Source organism: Nelusetta ayraudi, unplaced genomic scaffold (assembly GCF_046127955.1).
Source record: "Nelusetta ayraudi isolate G7.1 ecotype Tasmania unplaced genomic scaffold, CSIRO-AGI_Nayr_v1 ptg000002l, whole genome shotgun sequence".
Classification (NCBI taxonomy): domain Eukaryota; kingdom Metazoa; phylum Chordata; class Actinopteri; order Tetraodontiformes; family Monacanthidae; genus Nelusetta; species Nelusetta ayraudi.
In genome coordinates this window covers 1,739,123-1,758,652 of record NW_027466052.1, presented here as the reverse complement: position 1 = coordinate 1,758,652, position 19,530 = coordinate 1,739,123, and the positions used below count along the sequence as shown (strand labels likewise).

The window sequence follows — 19,530 nt, the reverse complement described above, 5'->3', positions numbered from 1 at the left end:
ACTGGGAGTTGAGAGTTGCGAGCTCATGCAAAAAGAAGTGCGACTGGAATGTGTGTGTTGTGTAAGTGCCTTTCACAGGTCTTTTTCTTGTTGTTGTAGTTGTTGTTTTCTTTTCTCTTTTTTTTTTTTTTTACCACCACCCAACTCCAGCACATTTTAAACAAAATCTCCTGTGGCAATTTAAAGGTCCTACATCGCGCAAAAATGTGTCTTTTGCCATTGTTTTCCAACAACTACAACAACAAAAGCAACCTCTCCGTGTCCCGGCACTGAACTGAGAAAAAGTCCATCCCTTCATTCCTTCTGCCTGCTACGCTTTTCAGAAACTGTGTGCAAAACATCCGTTGTAGCTGCAGGCTGTTAAACAGAGAACTAGAAAGCTCTGAGTCTGCTCAGGAGATGGAGATGGAGATCTCAAATGAATATATGGAAAAATATGAAATTAATCCCAACGTGAGACCTTGAAACTGACCCCAACCCCACTTGGACTTTGTGCTGCAGTTTTTGGGACCCATCTTGCTTTTTGCTTCATGTTGTGTTGCAATATAAGCGCCCCGGGAACATTTATGAGTCTTCTCAGCGTGTTGAACAGGAAGTTCTGGAGGAGGCTGTGGTCGCGGCGTTCCCTCTACATGTCTAAATCTTTGCTGCCTCACCAGCTCATGAGTGACGTCACATGACGTCACACAGCTCCTTGAACTTGCATTGTTGCCAACTCCTCAGAAAGAAGATAAGTTGTTTTAGATTTAGAACATCGGGATCGAATGAGGATGCAGCCCTCATAGCTGCAGTGGTCCCTGCAGCTAGTGATCCACGAGTTAATCACATGATTAACTCGTGGATCACCGCCAATATATTATCCATCCGTCCATCCATCCAAATCTATACCCGCTTCCTCCTGCACTCAGGGTTGCGGGGGTCTGCTGGAGCGTGTCCCAGTGTTCATAGGGTACACGCTATTCACACTCACATCCATACCTATGGACAATTTAGAGGTTTCTATTCACCTCACATGCATGTTTTTGGACTGTGGGAGGAATCCGGTGATTTTTCCTGAGAACCTAAATTTCACAATGAAAAATGTGTAAAGAACACATTTAATCCTTAAATAATGTTGAGGGTCCAATGTGACCCATTTTTACATTAGAGAACAGTAAAAACACCCTCAATATTTATCCTCTGACTTTAAGTTGACTTCTAATAGGCCACGTTTCAACTTTATTATTTTTTTTAAATTTGTGTAAAAGTAACCTGTTCTAGGTATATTATGACCATCACAGTATCTACAGGTGAATTGCTCTTTCCTGCCACTACACTGTTGTAATTAACTACACGTGTAAAAATGTTCAATTAATTGCGACTAATTGAATTTAATCGATTAAATTCTCAATCGACAATTAATCGATAATCGGTTAATTGTTAACATCCCTAGTGTAAATACATTACAGAATGATGAAGAGCCGCTGTCTTTGTCATAACCTATTTATTCAAAGTCTGTGGTGGGATAAATCCACATTACAGCACGATGCTGCCAACCAAGAGGCACCGCCCTGGCCACACAAGCTCGCAGTAATCATGTCCAGATCAATTTTAGCCTAAAGAAACACAATGAGCTGTTGATATTCCTCGTGGGGCCTCCCTTTAAGCTAAATAAACGTTGATTCCAATTAAGCAGCGATTACCCTGCCGCTAAACCCAGGATGTCAGATAATTCTGGATATGTGAGACCCCTCCCCCCCCCAAAAAAAATAAAAATCTTGGAGCCCTTTGTTTTGGCGCCGTGTCACGGAAGAAGTGTGTCGTCATCACAATGTGGACATGCACAATATATGAACGTATCGCAGAGGAAAAGAAGGTGCTGTGTATTCAAATGACATTTATTCTCTCAAGCGTTTGATTGCCAATAATAAAGGGCCTTATTGCCCTGGGTCATAGCCACCAGCTGTTCAATTTAAGTTAAAAAAAAAAATCTATGGTCGCAGATACAAAGATCGTCTCTTTGCCATCTGCGAGAAAAACGGTCGATTTATAGCAAAGATGTGTTTGACTTGGCCGCATTGAACTCGGTGACCTCCAGTTGTTTTTCATCTGCGGATGTTTGACCCAGAGGAGCAGAAGATGGGGAGGGTGAAGTTTGATTTACCCTGCTTGATGACCTCTGCCCCTCGGCCTCGGCGTTAGCGGTGAGGCTGTCTGGTGGAGAACGACCAGCGAAGTTCACATTCCTCTGCATGTGGTCACTCTCATGGACGTCTGTCTGTGCAGTTCCCACAGTAGTTGGATTTATCTTGTTTATGTCCATCTTGGAAAAGGGACAAAGAAGACGTTGGAGTGCAACTCTGGGTGTATTCAACACCCAGATAGCAAGCCTTCAGTGCCGTACTTTGCCCTTTTTCAAGTTAGAAAAAGCTGTAAGTAAATAATCCAGTGTATTTTTTATATCTATACAAATGCTCCTGTGAGTATAGCAATGTATAGAAATGTTTACATTAATGTAGCCAAGAAATGGTCCCCAAATTCATCGCACCCTTCATTCAAAAGCTGACACATCGACTGCTTCCAGCTTTTCATCCTTTGCAGTTTAACAGTAGCTGGGTTTCATCTTTTGTTTGTTTTTTACGAAATTATAGTGATATTTTGGCAATTTTTTAAAAAGAACACTTGCAACCTGCAAGCGTTTCCGTTTCACTTCTGAATGGACACATCAAAAAGACCAGCTGAAGAGAGTGGTGAACCTTTTCTAATTTATTCCTATTGGCGTTGAAAACCCTGCTACTGGCTGTGTTCTCTACCTCTTAGTCGTCAGAGGTCACTGATAATCTGACCCTTTTCCTCTCCATCCTCAGGGGTAGGACGAAGCAGAAGATCTAAGACTCTCAAAGCTCCTAGGAAATACTTGACATTGACGGTGTTGCTGAATATCGAATACTGTTGAATGTTGAACGATTTTGTTGATGTTGACATTGAATTGCTGATTGTGGTGACGCTATATTTGAGAAAACAAATGAATTCCAGTCTAAAGTCTTGCTTGTGTTGTTGCGTTGGATAAAAGCGTGAATGAAATCATAGATTGGCCTGCTCATGTTCCTACCAGCTGACAGTGATTTCAGAGTGGAGCTTTTCAACATGGATGGATGCATTCCAGTGTGTTTTCTTCCAATTCATTCTTCATTCATAGGGGAGGGGTTTGGGGGGGGGGGGGGGGGGGGGGCTCTGGTTTTGTGCCTAACTGAAACAATGTCCTCTATAATTGGTGCCTGGGTCATTTTCACCCCAAAGTTGTGCCAGACAAAAGAAAAGAGAGTCTGTCTCTGCAGGAATGCAGCTTTAGATTAGCTGTGTCATTGAGAAGTGGCCTGATAATTTTTTTTTTTCCTTCTCTGTATTTTTTTTTCTTAAGGTCACATCCGGACAAACATCTGCCAGTTGACGTGTGGTGCTGAAAACAGACCACTTAAACTGACGTTTTGCTTCTTTAATTGACAACCCTGCGTATTACAACAAAGCTTTCGTTGATCAGGTTTTTGCTCTTTGTAATTTAACAACTCATAATAGTGCTGAGTTGTTTTTTTAGACCCCCAAAAAATACCACAAAAGTTCAAATAACTTGTTCCAATAACTTGACGCCAGCAGTGTTTTTTTTTTGTTTTTTTTACTACATCCGGAAGCTTCTAGGGAAGGCAGTGTGTTTACAGAGCAGCAGTCTAATCTGCCAAGGCCTGTTTGTCTCCTGCACCAGTCTTCACCACATTCTTCTTTTTTATATCCATATTTACGTAAAGCAGTTCTTACCCGAGTTTCTTAATTGGGAACACAAAGAAATGACTTCCTTTTTGATCTTTTGGATTATAATTTTTTTTTCAAATATTGCATCTAGATTCTAGACCCACTTATTACAAATGCATGTTGTTGAATTTATTAAAACATGACCCCTGGAATGAATAAAAGCAATTATGCCACAGAACACTTTTCTTTTTAAATATGAACACAAAGAACCACAAGGAAGAAGGAAAACTGTATTTCTTCCCTTACAGCTGAGTCAAGCATCTACCGGTAATGCAATCTGCTCCAAAATGAAAGTCAAAGTCAAAATTTGAGCTTGCAGCAGCGTTCTAGGCGGTCTGTGTATCATTGACATGTAAACAAGTCCTGGCCAATGCATTGAGACATTGAAGGGATGGCGGTGGTACGAGTGAAGTCCGAATGCAGCCGCTGTCTGTGTGCATGTGCTGCGGCCGTGAGTGCAGGGCGTCATATAAACGAGGCGGCATTTGGGGTGACAAAAGAAAATAAAGTAAAAAAAAAAACACCCCCGTCATTCAGTCATTCAGGGGCCTCAAAGCGGCTGGCGGGCCACCTATTGAGGACCACTACTGAAGGTGGTTGCTGAAACCATCAGCACAATGTGAAGTTGCACAAAATGTGATAATGTGCTCATATTATCTGAATGCAGCGTCAAAAACATAGCACCGCCTACAGCTTGAGGACCTCCCTACGGATCTACGGAAGGGACAAAAGGCTTGCGTTTAAAATGCGATTATTAAAATAAGCATGTTATGCCTCGTATTTAATCTCATCACGATTAACTTGTTAATTCTGTCACTGCAAATTTTCAAATAACTATTTATAAACTCCCCCCCCCCCCCTCCATTCCCCTGGCCGAGGCCGACCAATCACCGCTGCTCTGTCGCCGTGCAGGCCGCCGGCGGGGATGGGAGATGACGATGATGGAGGACAAGGGCCCACGCGTAGCCGACTACTTTGTGGTAGCGGGACTGACGGAGCCGTCCAGGCCCCTGGAGCAGGAGGTCCACTTTGACGACGCCTGCCACAAGACAGCCAAGCCCAAGGCGCCCATCACCGACGTGGCGGTGGTGATCCGCTCGGTGGGCGAGGAAGTGCCGCCGGGCTACACCTGCGTGGAGGAGACGCCGACGGGCCACTCGGCCGACCTCAACAACGGTGGCCTGATGGCGCCGCAGATCTTCCTGTGCTACCGGCGGGGCCGCGACAAGCCGCCGCTCATCGACTTGGGGTGAGTGAGGTCAAGCATTGCAATACTTACTTATATTATATATATATATATATATATACATATATATATATATATATATATACATATATATATATATATACATATATATATATATATATATATATATATATATATATATATATATATATACATATATGTATGTATATATATATATATATGTATGTATATATATGTATGTATATGTATGTATATATATGTATGTATATATATATATATATATATGTATGTATATGTATGTATATGTATGTATATATATATATATATATGTATGTATATGTATGTATATATATATATATATATATGTATGTGTATATATATATATATATATATATATATATATATATATGTATATATATATATATATACATATATATATATATATATATATATATGTATATATATATATATATATATATATATATATATATATATATATATATATATATATATATATATATAATAATAGCAGAGAACTGCAGACATATCTGCCAGTGCCCCAGCAGACATAACTCATTATAATACTTGACTTTTATAAAAGGCATTGTAATGTGCTATGATTGCATTATGAGTGCTAATATCTGTAACCATGACTGTTATAGTTGGTTTACGTTTCATTGATACTTGACCTTAGAAATCGGTTTACAACGCTCTGTAATGTGCTAGTATTATTGTATAAAGCGTTTTCACTATTAATGAGTGCTTTTAACTAATTATAGGGTTAGAAGTAGATTTATAATGCATTATACGTATTATTACACATTATAAGCTAGAGGCACAGAAAATAATTGTTTTGGGTGTGTGGGTGTAACCCCGGCTGGGCCAAACCCCACCCCCACGCCCCACCCCCCACGCTGGCTGGACTGATGTGAGGCTGTCCCGTGTGACCAGGTCATCACTCATGTCCATTTGTCCTGGGCCCACTCACCCACTCATGTTAAAGTGGCTTATTATTGCTCCTGGCTCTTGCTCTTGTGGAAGGATTAATCACCATAATAACCTGTGACTGGCGGCAGTGGACATGCACGGCTGAAGGAAACCTTTTTTATTTATTTATTATTAATATTTTTTTCAAATGGCAGCAACCCATCCACTTAAATCAATTTTCGCCTCTTGCCAAAAACATTCAGGTTTCATTATTTATTAATTGTTTTCACAATTCCAGTCTGTTATTGTGTAATACTGCAGCAGAAACAGGTCAACTCCTCTAAAGCTGGGTTTCTCCTCACCCTTAGAAATGTGCAAAATCTAAGTAGCGCAATAAAAAACAATGGTAATGGAAATGCCTGAATTGAAAACAAAACAACAAACAAACTTTAATATCTCTAAAAAGTTTTTTTCTGTTGTCACGAGGAGGTATTACAGATGTTTCGATGGAGGAACTTGTTGTATAAGTGCAGTCATGTTCACTTTTTTGGGGGGATTTTAACGTCACAGAACTTGATGTATGCAGACACGTGACCAGTTAGACCAATATCCACTCACTTCTATGTTGGCAAGCATCCCAAAGATCATTATAAATGTTGCACGGGTTGATCTGAAATGCCAAATCCACACAATCCTCTCTCAGAAATCACCTATACATGGCCTTTGCCACACACAAGGACTTTGCCAGTGAACTTCTATCCATTGCCTTCGTCCTTTAGTCAGTATTGTTGAGGTGACCGCTGTCAATGCAACGAGAACCGTCTGTCTTTCTTCCACGCAAATTGGACTTAGTAAATTGTCATGGAAACCTAATACCTGAACTTAAACCTAAAATACCTAAATCTAATAATAATAATCATAATAATAATAACTAGTGAAACCTGCCTTTGACTTGATTTTATGCATCTGTCAAAAGTCTCCATGTGGTCGGTGTCGATCATTCTCACGCATTCCCACTGCAAGATGGGCTTTAAAAGGCTGGACAAGAGTCACGCAGCTGGATCAACATGGCAACGACAAGGAGGAATGAGAGGACGAAGGAGCGAACTTCCTCCCGACAGGCTGCAGTCGTCTGAACAATGTGCACGGCTGTGTGCACATGGGGATACCAGAGGAATAAAAATCTGAATATTGTCTCAAGTGTCGGAACTGGAATAATTATTTTGGTGCGCACTTAAACATCCTGAATGTTTCAAAGCTGCTGCATGCAGCAGAGCAGGATTCCTGCAGCGCTGGGAAAACAGATGTTTAAAAAAGAAGAGAGAGAGAAAAAAACTACCACTTTGAATTCTCTCCTCTACTCTCACACGCTGAACCACAAAGATGCGTGTTGAGTTCCGCTCAAACCCATAATGGAGTATGAGTGTATAATTGATGCTCAAAGACGGACGTTTAAAGAGGAAGCTACTGTTGGCTGCCGCAGAGTGCTGCGCCCGTCCTGATTGTGATGCTGTTGCAGTAAAGGTGGTTCCCCTCCCCCTTGTCTCACTCGCTGGCCTGATTTTCTTTAGCTCTTTGCATTGTTTTTTTTTTTTATCAAAAATCTCACCCGACAACATAAAATTATGATTTTAGATCAGAGTTGGTGGCTAACCATCAAGCATCCCTTAAACTTGCAATCAGTCAGCTTCAAGTTTAGAACCCAGCGTTATGAGAAAAGAGATCTGGCTTTTTCTCTGCTACAAAAAAAATCCATCCATCCATTTTCAATACCCGCTTCTTCCTGAGCTCAGGGTCACAGGGGTCTGCTGGAGCCTCTCCCAGCTGTCATAGAGCAAAGGCAGGGAGACACCCTGGACAAGTGGCCAGTTCATTGCAGGGCCACATAGAGACAAACAACCACTTGCACTCCACACAGAAAGGTCCCAGGTCTGGAATTGAACCCACAAACATTTTGTTGTGAGGCAGGAGCACTAACCGCTGCGCCACCGTGTGACCTCTGCTACAAACACATACATGATAATAATAATTGTTATCTATTCAGCAGCCATCCACTGCTGAACGGCCATCCATCCAGGGGTTAGGGTTAGGTTAGGGTTGGGTTGGGATTAGGGTTAGTGGTGAGGGGTCGGGGTTTAGGGGTTACGTGGTTAGGGTTAGGGGGTAAGGAGTTAAGGTTTGGTGGTTAGGGGTTTGGGATTAGCTAGTTAGGGGTTAGGTGGTTAGTGTTTGGTGGTTAGGGATTAGGGGGTTAGGGGTAGATGTTAGGTTTGGTGGTTAGGAGTTATAGGAGTTAAGGGGTTAGGTGGTTGGGGGTAGATGGTTAGGGGTTCAGGGTTCGGAGTAGATGGTTAGGGGTTAAGGGGTTAGGGGTAGATGGTTAAGGGTTCAGGGTTTGGGGGTTAGGTGGTTAGGGGTAAATGGTTAGGGGTTTGGGGGTAAGGGTTAGATGGTTAGGGGTTCAGGGTAGGTTGTTAGGGGTAAATGGTTAGGAGTTTGGGGGTAAGGGTTAGATAGTTAGGGGTTCAGGGTTAGGTATTTAGGGTTAGATGTTAGGTGTTAGGGGTACATGGTTAGGGGTTAAGTGGTTAGGAGTTTGGGGGTAGATGGTTAGGAGGTTGGAGGTTAGGGGTAGATGGTTAAGGGTTAGAGGCTCGGGGTTAGGTGGTGAGGGGTAGATGGTTAGGTTGTTAGGGGTACATGGTTATGGGTTGGGCGGTTAGGGGATTGGGGGTTAGGTTGTTAGGGGTAGATAGTTATGGGTTCGGGGGTTAGTGGTAGCTGGTTAAGGGTTAGAGGCTCGTGGGTTAGGCGGTGAGGGGTAGATGGTTAGGAGTTTGGAGTTAGGGGGTCAGGTGGTTAAGGGGATACGGGTTATTGGCTTAGGGCAGGAGTCGGGAAGAGAGACAAAAAAATCAAATATTTTAAAAATGAATTTCGTGAGAGCCATACAATATTTATTATTTTTAATTAGTAACTCTTAATACAACTAAATACAGAGATTTTGCCAAACTGGAGTCTGAAGGAAGCACTGTGGCCGTTTCCACGTCTAACCTCCGCGCCTCTTCTCTCATCTCCCTTTTCCACTGTGTCTTTGTCCGCGGTGCGTGGGGGCAACTATCCTGGCATCAAAGTGTTGTTTTATTGCTGTGCAGAGAATTTAAGTATGAGAGGGAATTACGAAACCACGGCGTGCGCGCAGTGTCCAGAAATGCCGCTGCCTGCGCTAAACTTGAGCACAGTGGCACTTCTGCTTTAATTGCGTTAATTAATTGCGTTTAATTATCAATTCACCCAGATTGCCACAGGGCTTCAGAACTATCTGTCAAAGCTTAAAACAAAAAAAAAAAATAATAATCTTCTTCGGCAAAAGAGTTTGCGCTGTTTATAAATCAGCTTGCTAACTTTCTGATTAAACGGTGGGAAGTTCTGCTTCACCTCACAATGACTCGTGCAGGCTACCGCATTTAATCCAATAAAAATAGAGGTGTGGAACCCTCCCATATACTGAAGCACAGATGTGATAGGCTCCAGCAGCGCAACCCTGAACATTTGCGGTAAAAAGATATTGTAGCCTATAAAATGCACAAGAATTTTTTGGCAATATTATTTTTAACACTGTGATTTTTCTGTGAGCCAGATGCCGTCATCAAAAGAGCCACATCTGACTCGCGAGTCATAGGTTCCCGACCCCTGGCTTTAGGGGTTCGGACTCAAATCCACAACTTGGAATCAACAAGTGAATTGCTGACGGTTGTCAATTTCTCTGTCCCTTCCGCCACCCCCGCCTCCACCACCCCGGCCTCACCAATAGCGTGCTGTACGAGTGGAAGGAGCGACTGAAGCAGGGCTGCCACCTCATCCAGACCACTCCCTCTGGGCGGCCGGCCAACATCAGCGGCAACTCCTCCCAGCGCATCTACATCACGTACCGCCGGGCCCCGGAGAGCCAGGTGCACACCACGCTGGCTGTCACCGACGTCTGCGTCATCATCCCCAGCAAGGGCGAGACGCCGCCGCACACCTTCTGCAAGGTGGAGAAGAACATCAACAGCAGCATGGTGAGGGAGCGGAAGAAGGCTCTGTCAGAAGGAGCACTTCTCTGTACACCAGAATGATTTTTTTTTTGTGTGTCTCTCTCTCTGTCTCTTAATCTCTGAGCATCCCTTTAGTTACTGGATGCTTTCCATCTCACACCCACCTTTTTTTTCTCTCCAGTGGGGCTCCTCCGTCTACCTGTGCTACAAGAAGTCAGTGGCCAAAACCAACGCCATCGCCTACAAAGCAGGTAAGCCTCTGTGACCCGATAAATGCAGGTGCTGGCAGATCATTAGATAAATAATCTTAAATTTCATCTGCTATTTTGCATCCATCTATCCATCTATCCATCTATCTATCTATCTATCTAGGTTAGTTGGTGCTAAATCTTTTTACATGCAATCAACAAGACATGTTAATGTTTACGGAATATTTTTGAATAATATCGAATCACTTCACTAATGCAATAAAGAAGCAGTCACACGGGTGCCTTGGGCCAAAAAGGTCTGAGAGACACTGTCCTCACTATAAACTGACAATGTCTGCCCCTCTGACCTGAGGTTGGGAGATGGTTAAAGAGCAATAGAGCCAAATAACTAAAACTTCTGATGTATTTTTTAGAAGCTCTACCAGTTTCCAAGAGTCCTGCATCCTCAGAGCAAAGGGCTCTCAGAGGATGACACCAAACAAGAGAGAAGAGAGAAGATAAAATACTCTGAAGGCCAGAGCTCCCCTCTAACAAAAATACACTTATAAAAACCCACAACAACGTGTATTTTGTAATAGGTCCACGTGCGCTTCAGCAGTTGGAGGCCGATTGCCATTCTCTGATAACATTGTTGGATCAGTTTGTTCACTTTGGCTCAGACGGTTTGAGTTTTTTTCCCCCCTTAATCCACGTGTTGAAAAGTCAGCAGACTGTGAGTGAATGGACCACGGGTGTCTGTTTCCCAGCCAGTCTTCGGATGATGAGGCTTGTTTTTTTTTCACGTTCGGGGCCTGTAACAAAAAAAAAGTCTCACACGCGTCCGTCCAAGTCCGACTCTGAGGAACAGATGTGATTTTATTATGACATCAGCCTGCGAGAGCCGATGCACGCAGTGGGAGCTCAGAACAGAACTCAAGTTCTGGTGTCTGATCATGTAAAATGGGAAACGTATTTCAAAATGCAAATGGTCGGATGTCAGCAACTTGTGTGTGCAGGTAGCGGACAGGTGACGGGTGCCGAAAAACCAAAACTACAAAAAGCAGAAATGCAACAAAGTGCAGAAGCTAATTGCTGTCATACTTAATGTGAAACTTTCACTTTTAGGTGGCAGTTTCTGTAACTGCCACCTAAAAGCACTAAGTTTCTATGTGATAATTTTCATGTTTTTATATGAAACTATCACATTATTTTGTGACAGCGAGAGGCTCAGTGTCACGTAATTATGTAAAAAGTTTTTTTCGTGATGACAAATCAAAACTCATTGTCAATCAAAACCACTGAACTCAACCGTCTTTTCATGCATTTCCCACTGAACTGATTCAGTTAAGATTCATTCAAGATTCATTCTTCCTGCAGTACAACTCCATGCTTTTCAACATCCTCCTCAAAGTACACATATTAATATTAATGTCAATGACAGTGCTCAATCAGTTCAGGATCTCACCATGTCTCAAACCAAGCGTAAAAGTTTAGTTTAATTGAACTGTATTCATGAAAGTATGTGAAAATGATCACATTAAAACTTTCATGAAATAACGATAGTTTCATGTAAAAATGTTAAAATGATCATGTTTAATGTTCCATCAATTTAGTCATGGACCTTTTTTTTTTCTAAAGAGCTTGATGTCGATTGGTAAAGTTTTTTTGAGCTCTAAACATAATTAGCAGAGTACTATAGTCTACGAATTCTTTGAAATTTCAGATATTTCAACTGAAGGAATAATGGATTGGTTGAATTTCTATGTGGTGTTCTAATTATTCTTATGGTTGAGTCTATATTTTCCAGTGTTTCCCCCATACTTCAATACAGTAGGTCAGATATGGATCCATCGTAATGGAAAAAAAAAAAAAATCTTGCCTTTCAGGTTTGTTCAGCAGATACCCGGAGGAGGACTATGAGTCCTTCCCTCTGCCGGAGTCAGTGCCGCTCTTCTGCCTCCCCATGGGAGCGACCATCGAGTGCTGGCCGGCCGACACCAAGTATTCCCTCCCTGTGTTCTCCACTTTCGTCCTGACCGGAGCCTCGGGAGAGAAGGTGAGCTTCTGACGGAATTTTTTTCACTTCCCCTCCGATCCCGTTACCTAAATTTGCATATCTGTCCACACCGATACTTCCTATACCGGAGCTCTGTTTGTTTTAATGTTTTTGTCATTATTGTTGATTTCATATGACTCTGTATGGCAGGTGTGATTTATACAGTATGTATGTATGTATGTATGTATTAATGAAGTGCAAGCATCAAATGTGGATAGAGGACTTCTATCCACATTTCTGACGGTTTGTTTCATCTATCTTTCTAAAAACTTCTTCTGCTCTTTGACGTGGTGCTTTTTCAAATGTTTGATGACATCAGTGATACACTGCGATGGAGCTTTTGCCTGTTGGGAGTGGTAGCTTTGCAAACATAGCACGTTGCCGTCTTGCTTTGCGATGTTTCCAGGGTAAAGTATTTCCACCCTGGATGTATTTTAAGAAGTGCATACTGGACTGCCAATATGGCAGTTCAGCGATTTGTTTTTTGCAATGGCCACTCAAGGTACTGCAGCCCAAAAACCTGTGCGGCTCAAAAAGCATTTTCCCATAGATCGCAATATAAAAATAAACGCCAGTAAAACAGCTGACAGGAAGACCTTTGACCTGCAACATGTTTCGTAAAAAATCTTTCCTGAAAAAAGTCCTGGACTTTTAATCGTCCTAAAAAAATCTATAAGGGTATTTATGTTCCCGGCATGACATCACGATGTAGTACGTGCCGATGTGTCTTGATGTATCACATGACTGACAGTAGAGGCATGATGGGAAGTAACACTACTGCTACATGCTCTATAGGGCCGCATAATGGGGAAGTAACCGGGAAGCCAAAAACGTTTTCAGTGTTTTAGTTTATAGCTAGCTTTCTAGCTAGCAACTCCATCGAGATGAATGGCCCGTCCCATGTTGGACTCTGGGGGGCCAGATTTCCAGCTCACCACTTGGCTAGTCGCCACAGTTCTGCTATCTAGCTAGCTGGCTGCAACCTGTGGTATGAATTTACTATTATTAATAATTATTATTGTTTAATTGATTATTACATAATAATTAAGTAATGATAACTATCCCACCCCGCTTTCCTCAAGTGGCCCTTGTCACTTGTCAGGCTGTCATTGTAAATAAGGATCCTTTCTTAATTGACCTGCCTGGTTAAATAAAGGTGATGATGATGATTTAAACGAGGCACAGTCTCATGACTCTGTGTCTCCTTGAGATACAGAGCTCCGTTCCATATTTTGCAGCCAGCTGGCAGGCGAGCAGGCAGGAATCACTGGTGGAGTTGCTCCAGCAGACAATGTGAAAGCGACATCGTGGCTCATGGAGTCGGACGATTTTGCAGGAAATTTTACGATCTGCGAATTACGTCGGTACCGGAACCCAATACCGATACTGGACTGGATCGGCCTCCATCTCTCTCTGTCCCTCCCTCCCCCCTTCCTTCCTTCTTCCCTCTGTGACATCTGGGTGTGCGAGGGCGGCGGCAGCAGTGAAAGGGAGAGAGAGAGGGACGGTTACACCAGCTCTAACTGCCATTTGCACAGCTGATGTAACCACAGACGAGCGGGATCCAGGAGAGAGAGATGAGAAAACCCCCAGCGCCTCGCAGCCTCGCATGCCAGAGGGGGAAAGTGGGTCAGCCATGTCGCTTTTGTCAGGTTCAAAAAAGAGAAAAACAAACCTCCACGTCTACTTTTAGAAGCAGGCCCGTCGCCTGGAAACAACGGAGCGCGACGTGGTTAATTGCTGCGTGGTGCACGTCGTTAAAAAGTCTCCTTGTTTTGAGTTTGAGGAGTTTTCGCCAGCTGAAGGTTCTAGCCGGCTCCTCCCTCCTGGCTCAGCTGGCATCAGTGGAGCTCCCATGGGTGCAACACTGGAGCACAACTAGGTTCTAAAGGCCACTGTTGCAGCAGCGGCCGAGCGACTGAAATTTAAGTTTTCTTCAAATTTAAAGGACAGATGAGTATCATTTAAAGAAGATAGAGGGAGGTAGAGGAGGCGTTGGCACTGAGTGGATAAAGTCACTTCAAGTTGAACGAGGCATTAACATGAACATTGTTTGCTCTCTGAGCAGAAAGGGCTGTTACGTATTTCACACAGGGCCCTAGAAAAAAAGTTTTTCTACCATGCAAAAGTCTTTTTTTTTCTGCCAATAATGTTCACTCACTCAGCTCCACCTTCATGAGAAGTCCGTCATCCACTTCTTCTTCTTGCTCCACTTTCCAGAAAGTGTGAGCCGTGCTACGTTTGCGATGCTGTCAGAGTGCGACGTCACAAAAAGACACGTACAAGGCCCTAGCGACGCGTCAATCTTAGCAGGAGGATGCAAACAGAAGGCTAAACATGCAGCATTTCTGGATAGTGGGCCATGCAAAGCTGCTCCACTAGAGTCCAGGATGGAAGAAGAAGAATGAGGAACACTGGACCTATGTGCTGTCATTTTCATAGCGCTGGAGATTTTATCTGCAATCAGCTTTTGAAGCATCTGCTTCGGTTTATTGAATGTCATCTGCGTGTTTGATGTTTCAAAGAAAAACAAAATCAGCAGGGAGATGCCGTGAGGCTGCAGCGGCTTCTCTGCAATACTCAGTGAAACAGAGACTCTGATTGAACCCTGATGGTTGTCTGATGTTTGGATCTGAACCAACAGCAACAAGTCCAGTCAGGTCTGTGGCCAACCTGTAACTCCTTTTGGTCCAGGGGAAAAAAAAAATATATATATATGTATATATATATATATATATATGTATATATATACATGTGTGTATTTATATATATATATATATATATATATACATATATATATATATGTATATATATATATATATATATATATATATATATATATATATATATACATGTGTGTATTTATATATGTATATATATGTGTGTATTTATATATGTACATACATACATATATTTATATATATATACACATATATATACACACACACAAATATATATATTTATCAAAGTCAAGAGGAGCCCGACTGTGCTGTTTTGAACGCACAAACCGTCACTTTTTCAGTTCCGCCCGTCTGAGAAATGTGGGGACTCTCCAACATGTGACTGGCCGGCCTGGCTGGCGGCTTCATGGAAGCTCCCCAGTCCAGTTCTTCCGTCGTGCAAAGTGTCACATTGAATTGAGGGCTCGTGTCTGCTTCCATTATGCAGAATGTTGATGGCAGGATGTGTTCTATTCTCGGTCAAACGTGTTGCAACTTTAAATTATTCTGCTATTTATGTTTACAGTTGGCCAAAAAACTTCACCAATCAACATTCAGAAAATATATTTAAAAAAAAAAAGAAAAGGGACGGAGATCTTTAAAAAAAAAAAACAAGATTCACGACTAAATTAATGGAATGTTGTGTTTCTGTAAAAAGGAATCAGTTTATGGAACCATCTGAACAAAGAAACCAAAGAAATTCAAATCAAACATTACATTTAAAAGAACCTTTAAAGCCAGTGTGTCAAGGACGTATAGTGAAAGATGTTGCTGTACACGTTGTCTTGAAAGGTGTTTTTGTTGTTGTCTGAATGATATTAACCAAATACCAATTCAACTTGGCAACTAAAAAGGAATGGGACTGTCTTGGCAGACAGCTACATTAAATAAAATTGTTCTTCTTTCTGCTCCCTTTCATTCTAGATTCTGGGAACATTGTTTTTTTGTTTTTTTTAACATGAAAATGAAATTGAATAAAAGTTTTACAACTGAATAAAATAAATATAAATATGAAAATAAATACATAAATAAATAAACAAATAAAGGGTTGCCAGGTGGACTCACTAGTGGTTCAGCTGAGTGTTTTTTTTTTCTGAGGTGAACCATTCAAGCCGATCAATAACACCAGTTGGCTTTCATCTGTACACATGGGGCACGGGGGGAGAGGGGAGAGGGTTGGGTGTCATATTTCCAGGAAGCAGCTTCAAAGCCGCCGCCTGCTGAGGTCCTGATGTTCAGGGTCCTGATGTTCAGGGTCGTTATGTTGTAATGTTCAGTCCCACTCTGTCAGGCACTGTGAGTCTCTGCGATTTTCTTTTCATTTATACAAACAGTTCTAGGTGGTGCTGTTTCACGTCACGTTAAAAGCGTGAAAAACAAAAAGACGAGTTATCTTTGAGCCTGATTCAGGGCCCATGTTTTTGCCACAGACTCCAGTGAAGCAGCCTACCATGATTCATCAACCCAAATAAAAAAGATCTCCTCTAGATGTCCAGAACGCAAAACAGTTAGCCCTCTGTTTCCAGCCTCCTCTCGGAAATTGATGCTTTTTTTTTTGGACCTTTCACACGTTTTGGAAGGGGACAAAAAAATCAACGGTCTCAACAGCTGTCTTGGGGTGGGCGGGTTGTACAACCTTCACTCAGTTCATGTGATCGCTTGTGTTTCAGGTCTACGGCGCCGCCATTCAATTCTACGAGACCTTCCCTCAGGAGTGTCTGACGGATCAGCAGCGCTCCCGCTTGGGCCTGAGCAGCCCCGCCCCTCACCATCCCCTCAGCAGCAGCAGCAGCACCAGCAGCAGCAGCAGCAGCAACAGCGCCACCCAGCGCTCCGTCTACACCAACAAGTGCATCTGTCTGCTGTCACACTGGCCGTTCTTTGACGCCTTCCGCAAGTTCCTCACCTTCCTCTACCGCTACTCCATCTCGGGGCCTCACGCCCAGCCCATCGAGAAGTGAGCGCACGCCGCCCTTTCGTTTTATTTTTCATCTCGCAAGTTGCTCGCAATTAAATTCATTTGTTTCTTTAATAAGGATCCTCGTTAGTTTTTAGAAGTAGTAATATTTTCTACTACCACCAGATCTGTATCCACTTGTGAACAATCAGAGATGGTTTATCATAACAAAATTGCACTTATTAGCAAGGTACGAACCAAATATCTTTTTCTATTGCAGCTCTATTCTTTATTTTGCCTTCATCGCTTTTTTCTTTTATTTTGTCAGTGTGAGATTATCCGTCGTGTCTTTATATCAACAGGACCAGGAAACGATTTTTCAGCAGCACACACACAGTGTTTGGATGCAGTGGCAGCTGCTAATAGGGGGAAGCTTATTTTTGAGGTGGCAAAAGTATTCACATTCTGTACTTAAGTAAAAAGGATAGATATATGTGTAAAAAATGTAATTGTTTGAACTCCTTTATTCAAGTAAAAGTAAGACAGTACAAGTTCTGAAATCTACTGGCGTAAAAAAAAAATGTTGCCATTAATGAAACAATATTCATTTTGCAAAAATGAACAAGTTGTGACAGGATAATCCGGACTGAACTGGCCGAAGGTCAGAGGTCAGAGGTCTTGATGAGCATCTAGATAAGTTGAAATAGCTTTGCTCCTGTCAGTACTACTGTATGTATTTTCAACTGCAGCTCAACCAAATTGTTGTGACTAGTGAGCCATTATTGGATGTCTACACTCTCGATAACAATAACCAATGTTATATTCTACATAACAATGAGTATTTACATAATAAGTAAATTACTTAACAGATTTTGTGTCTTTTTAATACTTTTGAACACAAAATTAACCAGCATGTTTTTCCAATGTAAGAAGTAGAAAGTACAGATATTGGTGTACAAACATATGGAGCCAAAGTGAAAAGGTGTCAGAAAAAGAAATATTCCATAAAGTGAAGTGCAGATACTTGAAAAATCTACATAAGTACAGTAACAAAGTATTTGTACTTTGTTACTTCTCACCTTTGTTAATTAAAATACAGTCATCACCCTCTTGCTTCAATTCTGAAGCAAGAGGGTTCCAGTTGAATGTAGTCGTGCTCAGTTACTTGTTCCTTCATACTGTAGTCAAGATTGCAGGGGGTAACACAAGGCAGCTAGCATGCTAGCACACAATGACACACAATAGGCCAACAAATAAATCCAGATAAATTCACAAATTGTATGTCTGAGGCCGATAAAACGAGCTTCCCTCTCTTTGAAACAGCCGCGCTAGCGTCACTGCACGTTTTTCCACCTGGAATCACCTGAAGTTTGTGGGAAGCCTGTGTAGCACAGCAGCGCTTCCAGCTTTTGTTTTTCCATCATGCACATCGTGCACTGACTGGCTGACTGACGGAGTGACTTTGACACCCACCTCTCTCCCTCTGCCAGGCACATCTCTCACTTCATGCACAAAGTCCCCTTCCCGTCGTCCCAGCGACCTCGCATCCTGGTGCAGGTGAGTTGACAGCAGGTGGGACGACTGCAGACAGTCATGGAAAAATGTGTTCCTTGTTTTTGTACGTGATCGTTGCGCCCGTCGCGTTCCTTTTTTGCAGCTCTCCCCTCACGACAGCCTGATGCTGAGCCAGCCGGTGTCGTCTCCTCTGCCACTCAGGTACAAACACAGCTTCCATACAAATGAGGTTCAAACGAGGTACAAATGTTTTGGACACATTGGGCGTGAATTTGGAGAGATAAAAATTGGTTCAAGTAAGAAAAGTAGAAGGACTGATTCAACTTCTTTACTTAAGTAAAATTAAGAATGTTCAGGTTCTGAAATGTAGTTAAGTTTTTACCAATATCAAAATCATAAATCAGGCCAAGTTTGACAGACTGGACCTTTAAATAAAAAGTGGAATTTCTTTGCCATTAATGAAACAATACATTAGTGATTGGTTTGGCTTGATGAATGTCAGGATCAGGGTTAGGGTTAGACCGGTAGATTAATTTATGACTGGCCTCACGGGGGCCGGACAGGGACACACAGCGGGCCGGATGTGGCCCGCGGGCCGTACTTTGCCCAGGTCTGGTCTTCAGCATCATTCCCACATTTTTTTTGTTTTGTTTTGTTTTGTCAGCGGTGGAAGCTTCTCGACTCTGCTGCAGAACCTGGGTCCAGAGAACGCTGTCACGCTGCTGGTGTTTGCCGTCACGGAGCACAAGATCCTGGTCCACTCGCTGCGGCCGGCCGTGCTGACCAGCGTCACCGAAGCTCTGGTGTCTGTAAGTGTCTTTTCTTTTCTATTCTCTCCGTCCTGTGATCAAACAAATCAGTGGTGGGACATCGAGGAAACTGGTCAGCATAGGTGGGAAAAGTACTCACTTTCTTTTCTGTGAAGTAAAAGTTTGGATACTTGTGAAAAAAAAGTACTTTTGTAAAAGTAGAAGTACCAATTTAACACCTTTACTCAAGTAAAATAAGAAGGTGTAGGTTCTGAAATGTAAAAAATAAAATAAAAATAAAAATCACAAATCAAGCCAAATTTTACACACTGGACCTTTCAGTGAAAAAGTAAAAATGTTTTTTGCTATTAATGAAATAAAAGTACACAAAACAATACAAGGAAAATTTTAAATTTTTTCTCTGTCCTAAAAACTTACTGAACATCGA

General features: G+C 42.2%; 1 protein-coding gene across 9 annotated transcripts in view; it reads left to right on the top strand.

The window, feature by feature from the left end:
* Nucleotides 1-19,530, top strand: part of LOC142895325 (C-myc promoter-binding protein-like) — a 48,368-nt gene that overhangs the window by 11,145 nt on the left and 17,693 nt on the right. For all 9 annotated transcript variants that reach the window (XM_076036392.1, XM_076036305.1, XM_076036481.1 and 6 more), the window contains exons 2-9: nt 4,699-5,035; nt 9,735-9,981; nt 10,139-10,208; nt 12,032-12,201; nt 16,592-16,878; nt 18,309-18,375; nt 18,476-18,534; nt 18,998-19,142. In XM_076036392.1, the coding sequence (XP_075892507.1) occupies nt 4,699-5,035; nt 9,735-9,981; nt 10,139-10,208; nt 12,032-12,201; nt 16,592-16,878; nt 18,309-18,375; nt 18,476-18,534; nt 18,998-19,142 (1,382 nt within the window). The remainder of the gene's footprint in view (nt 1-4,698; nt 5,036-9,734; nt 9,982-10,138; nt 10,209-12,031; nt 12,202-16,591; nt 16,879-18,308; nt 18,376-18,475; nt 18,535-18,997; nt 19,143-19,530) is intronic.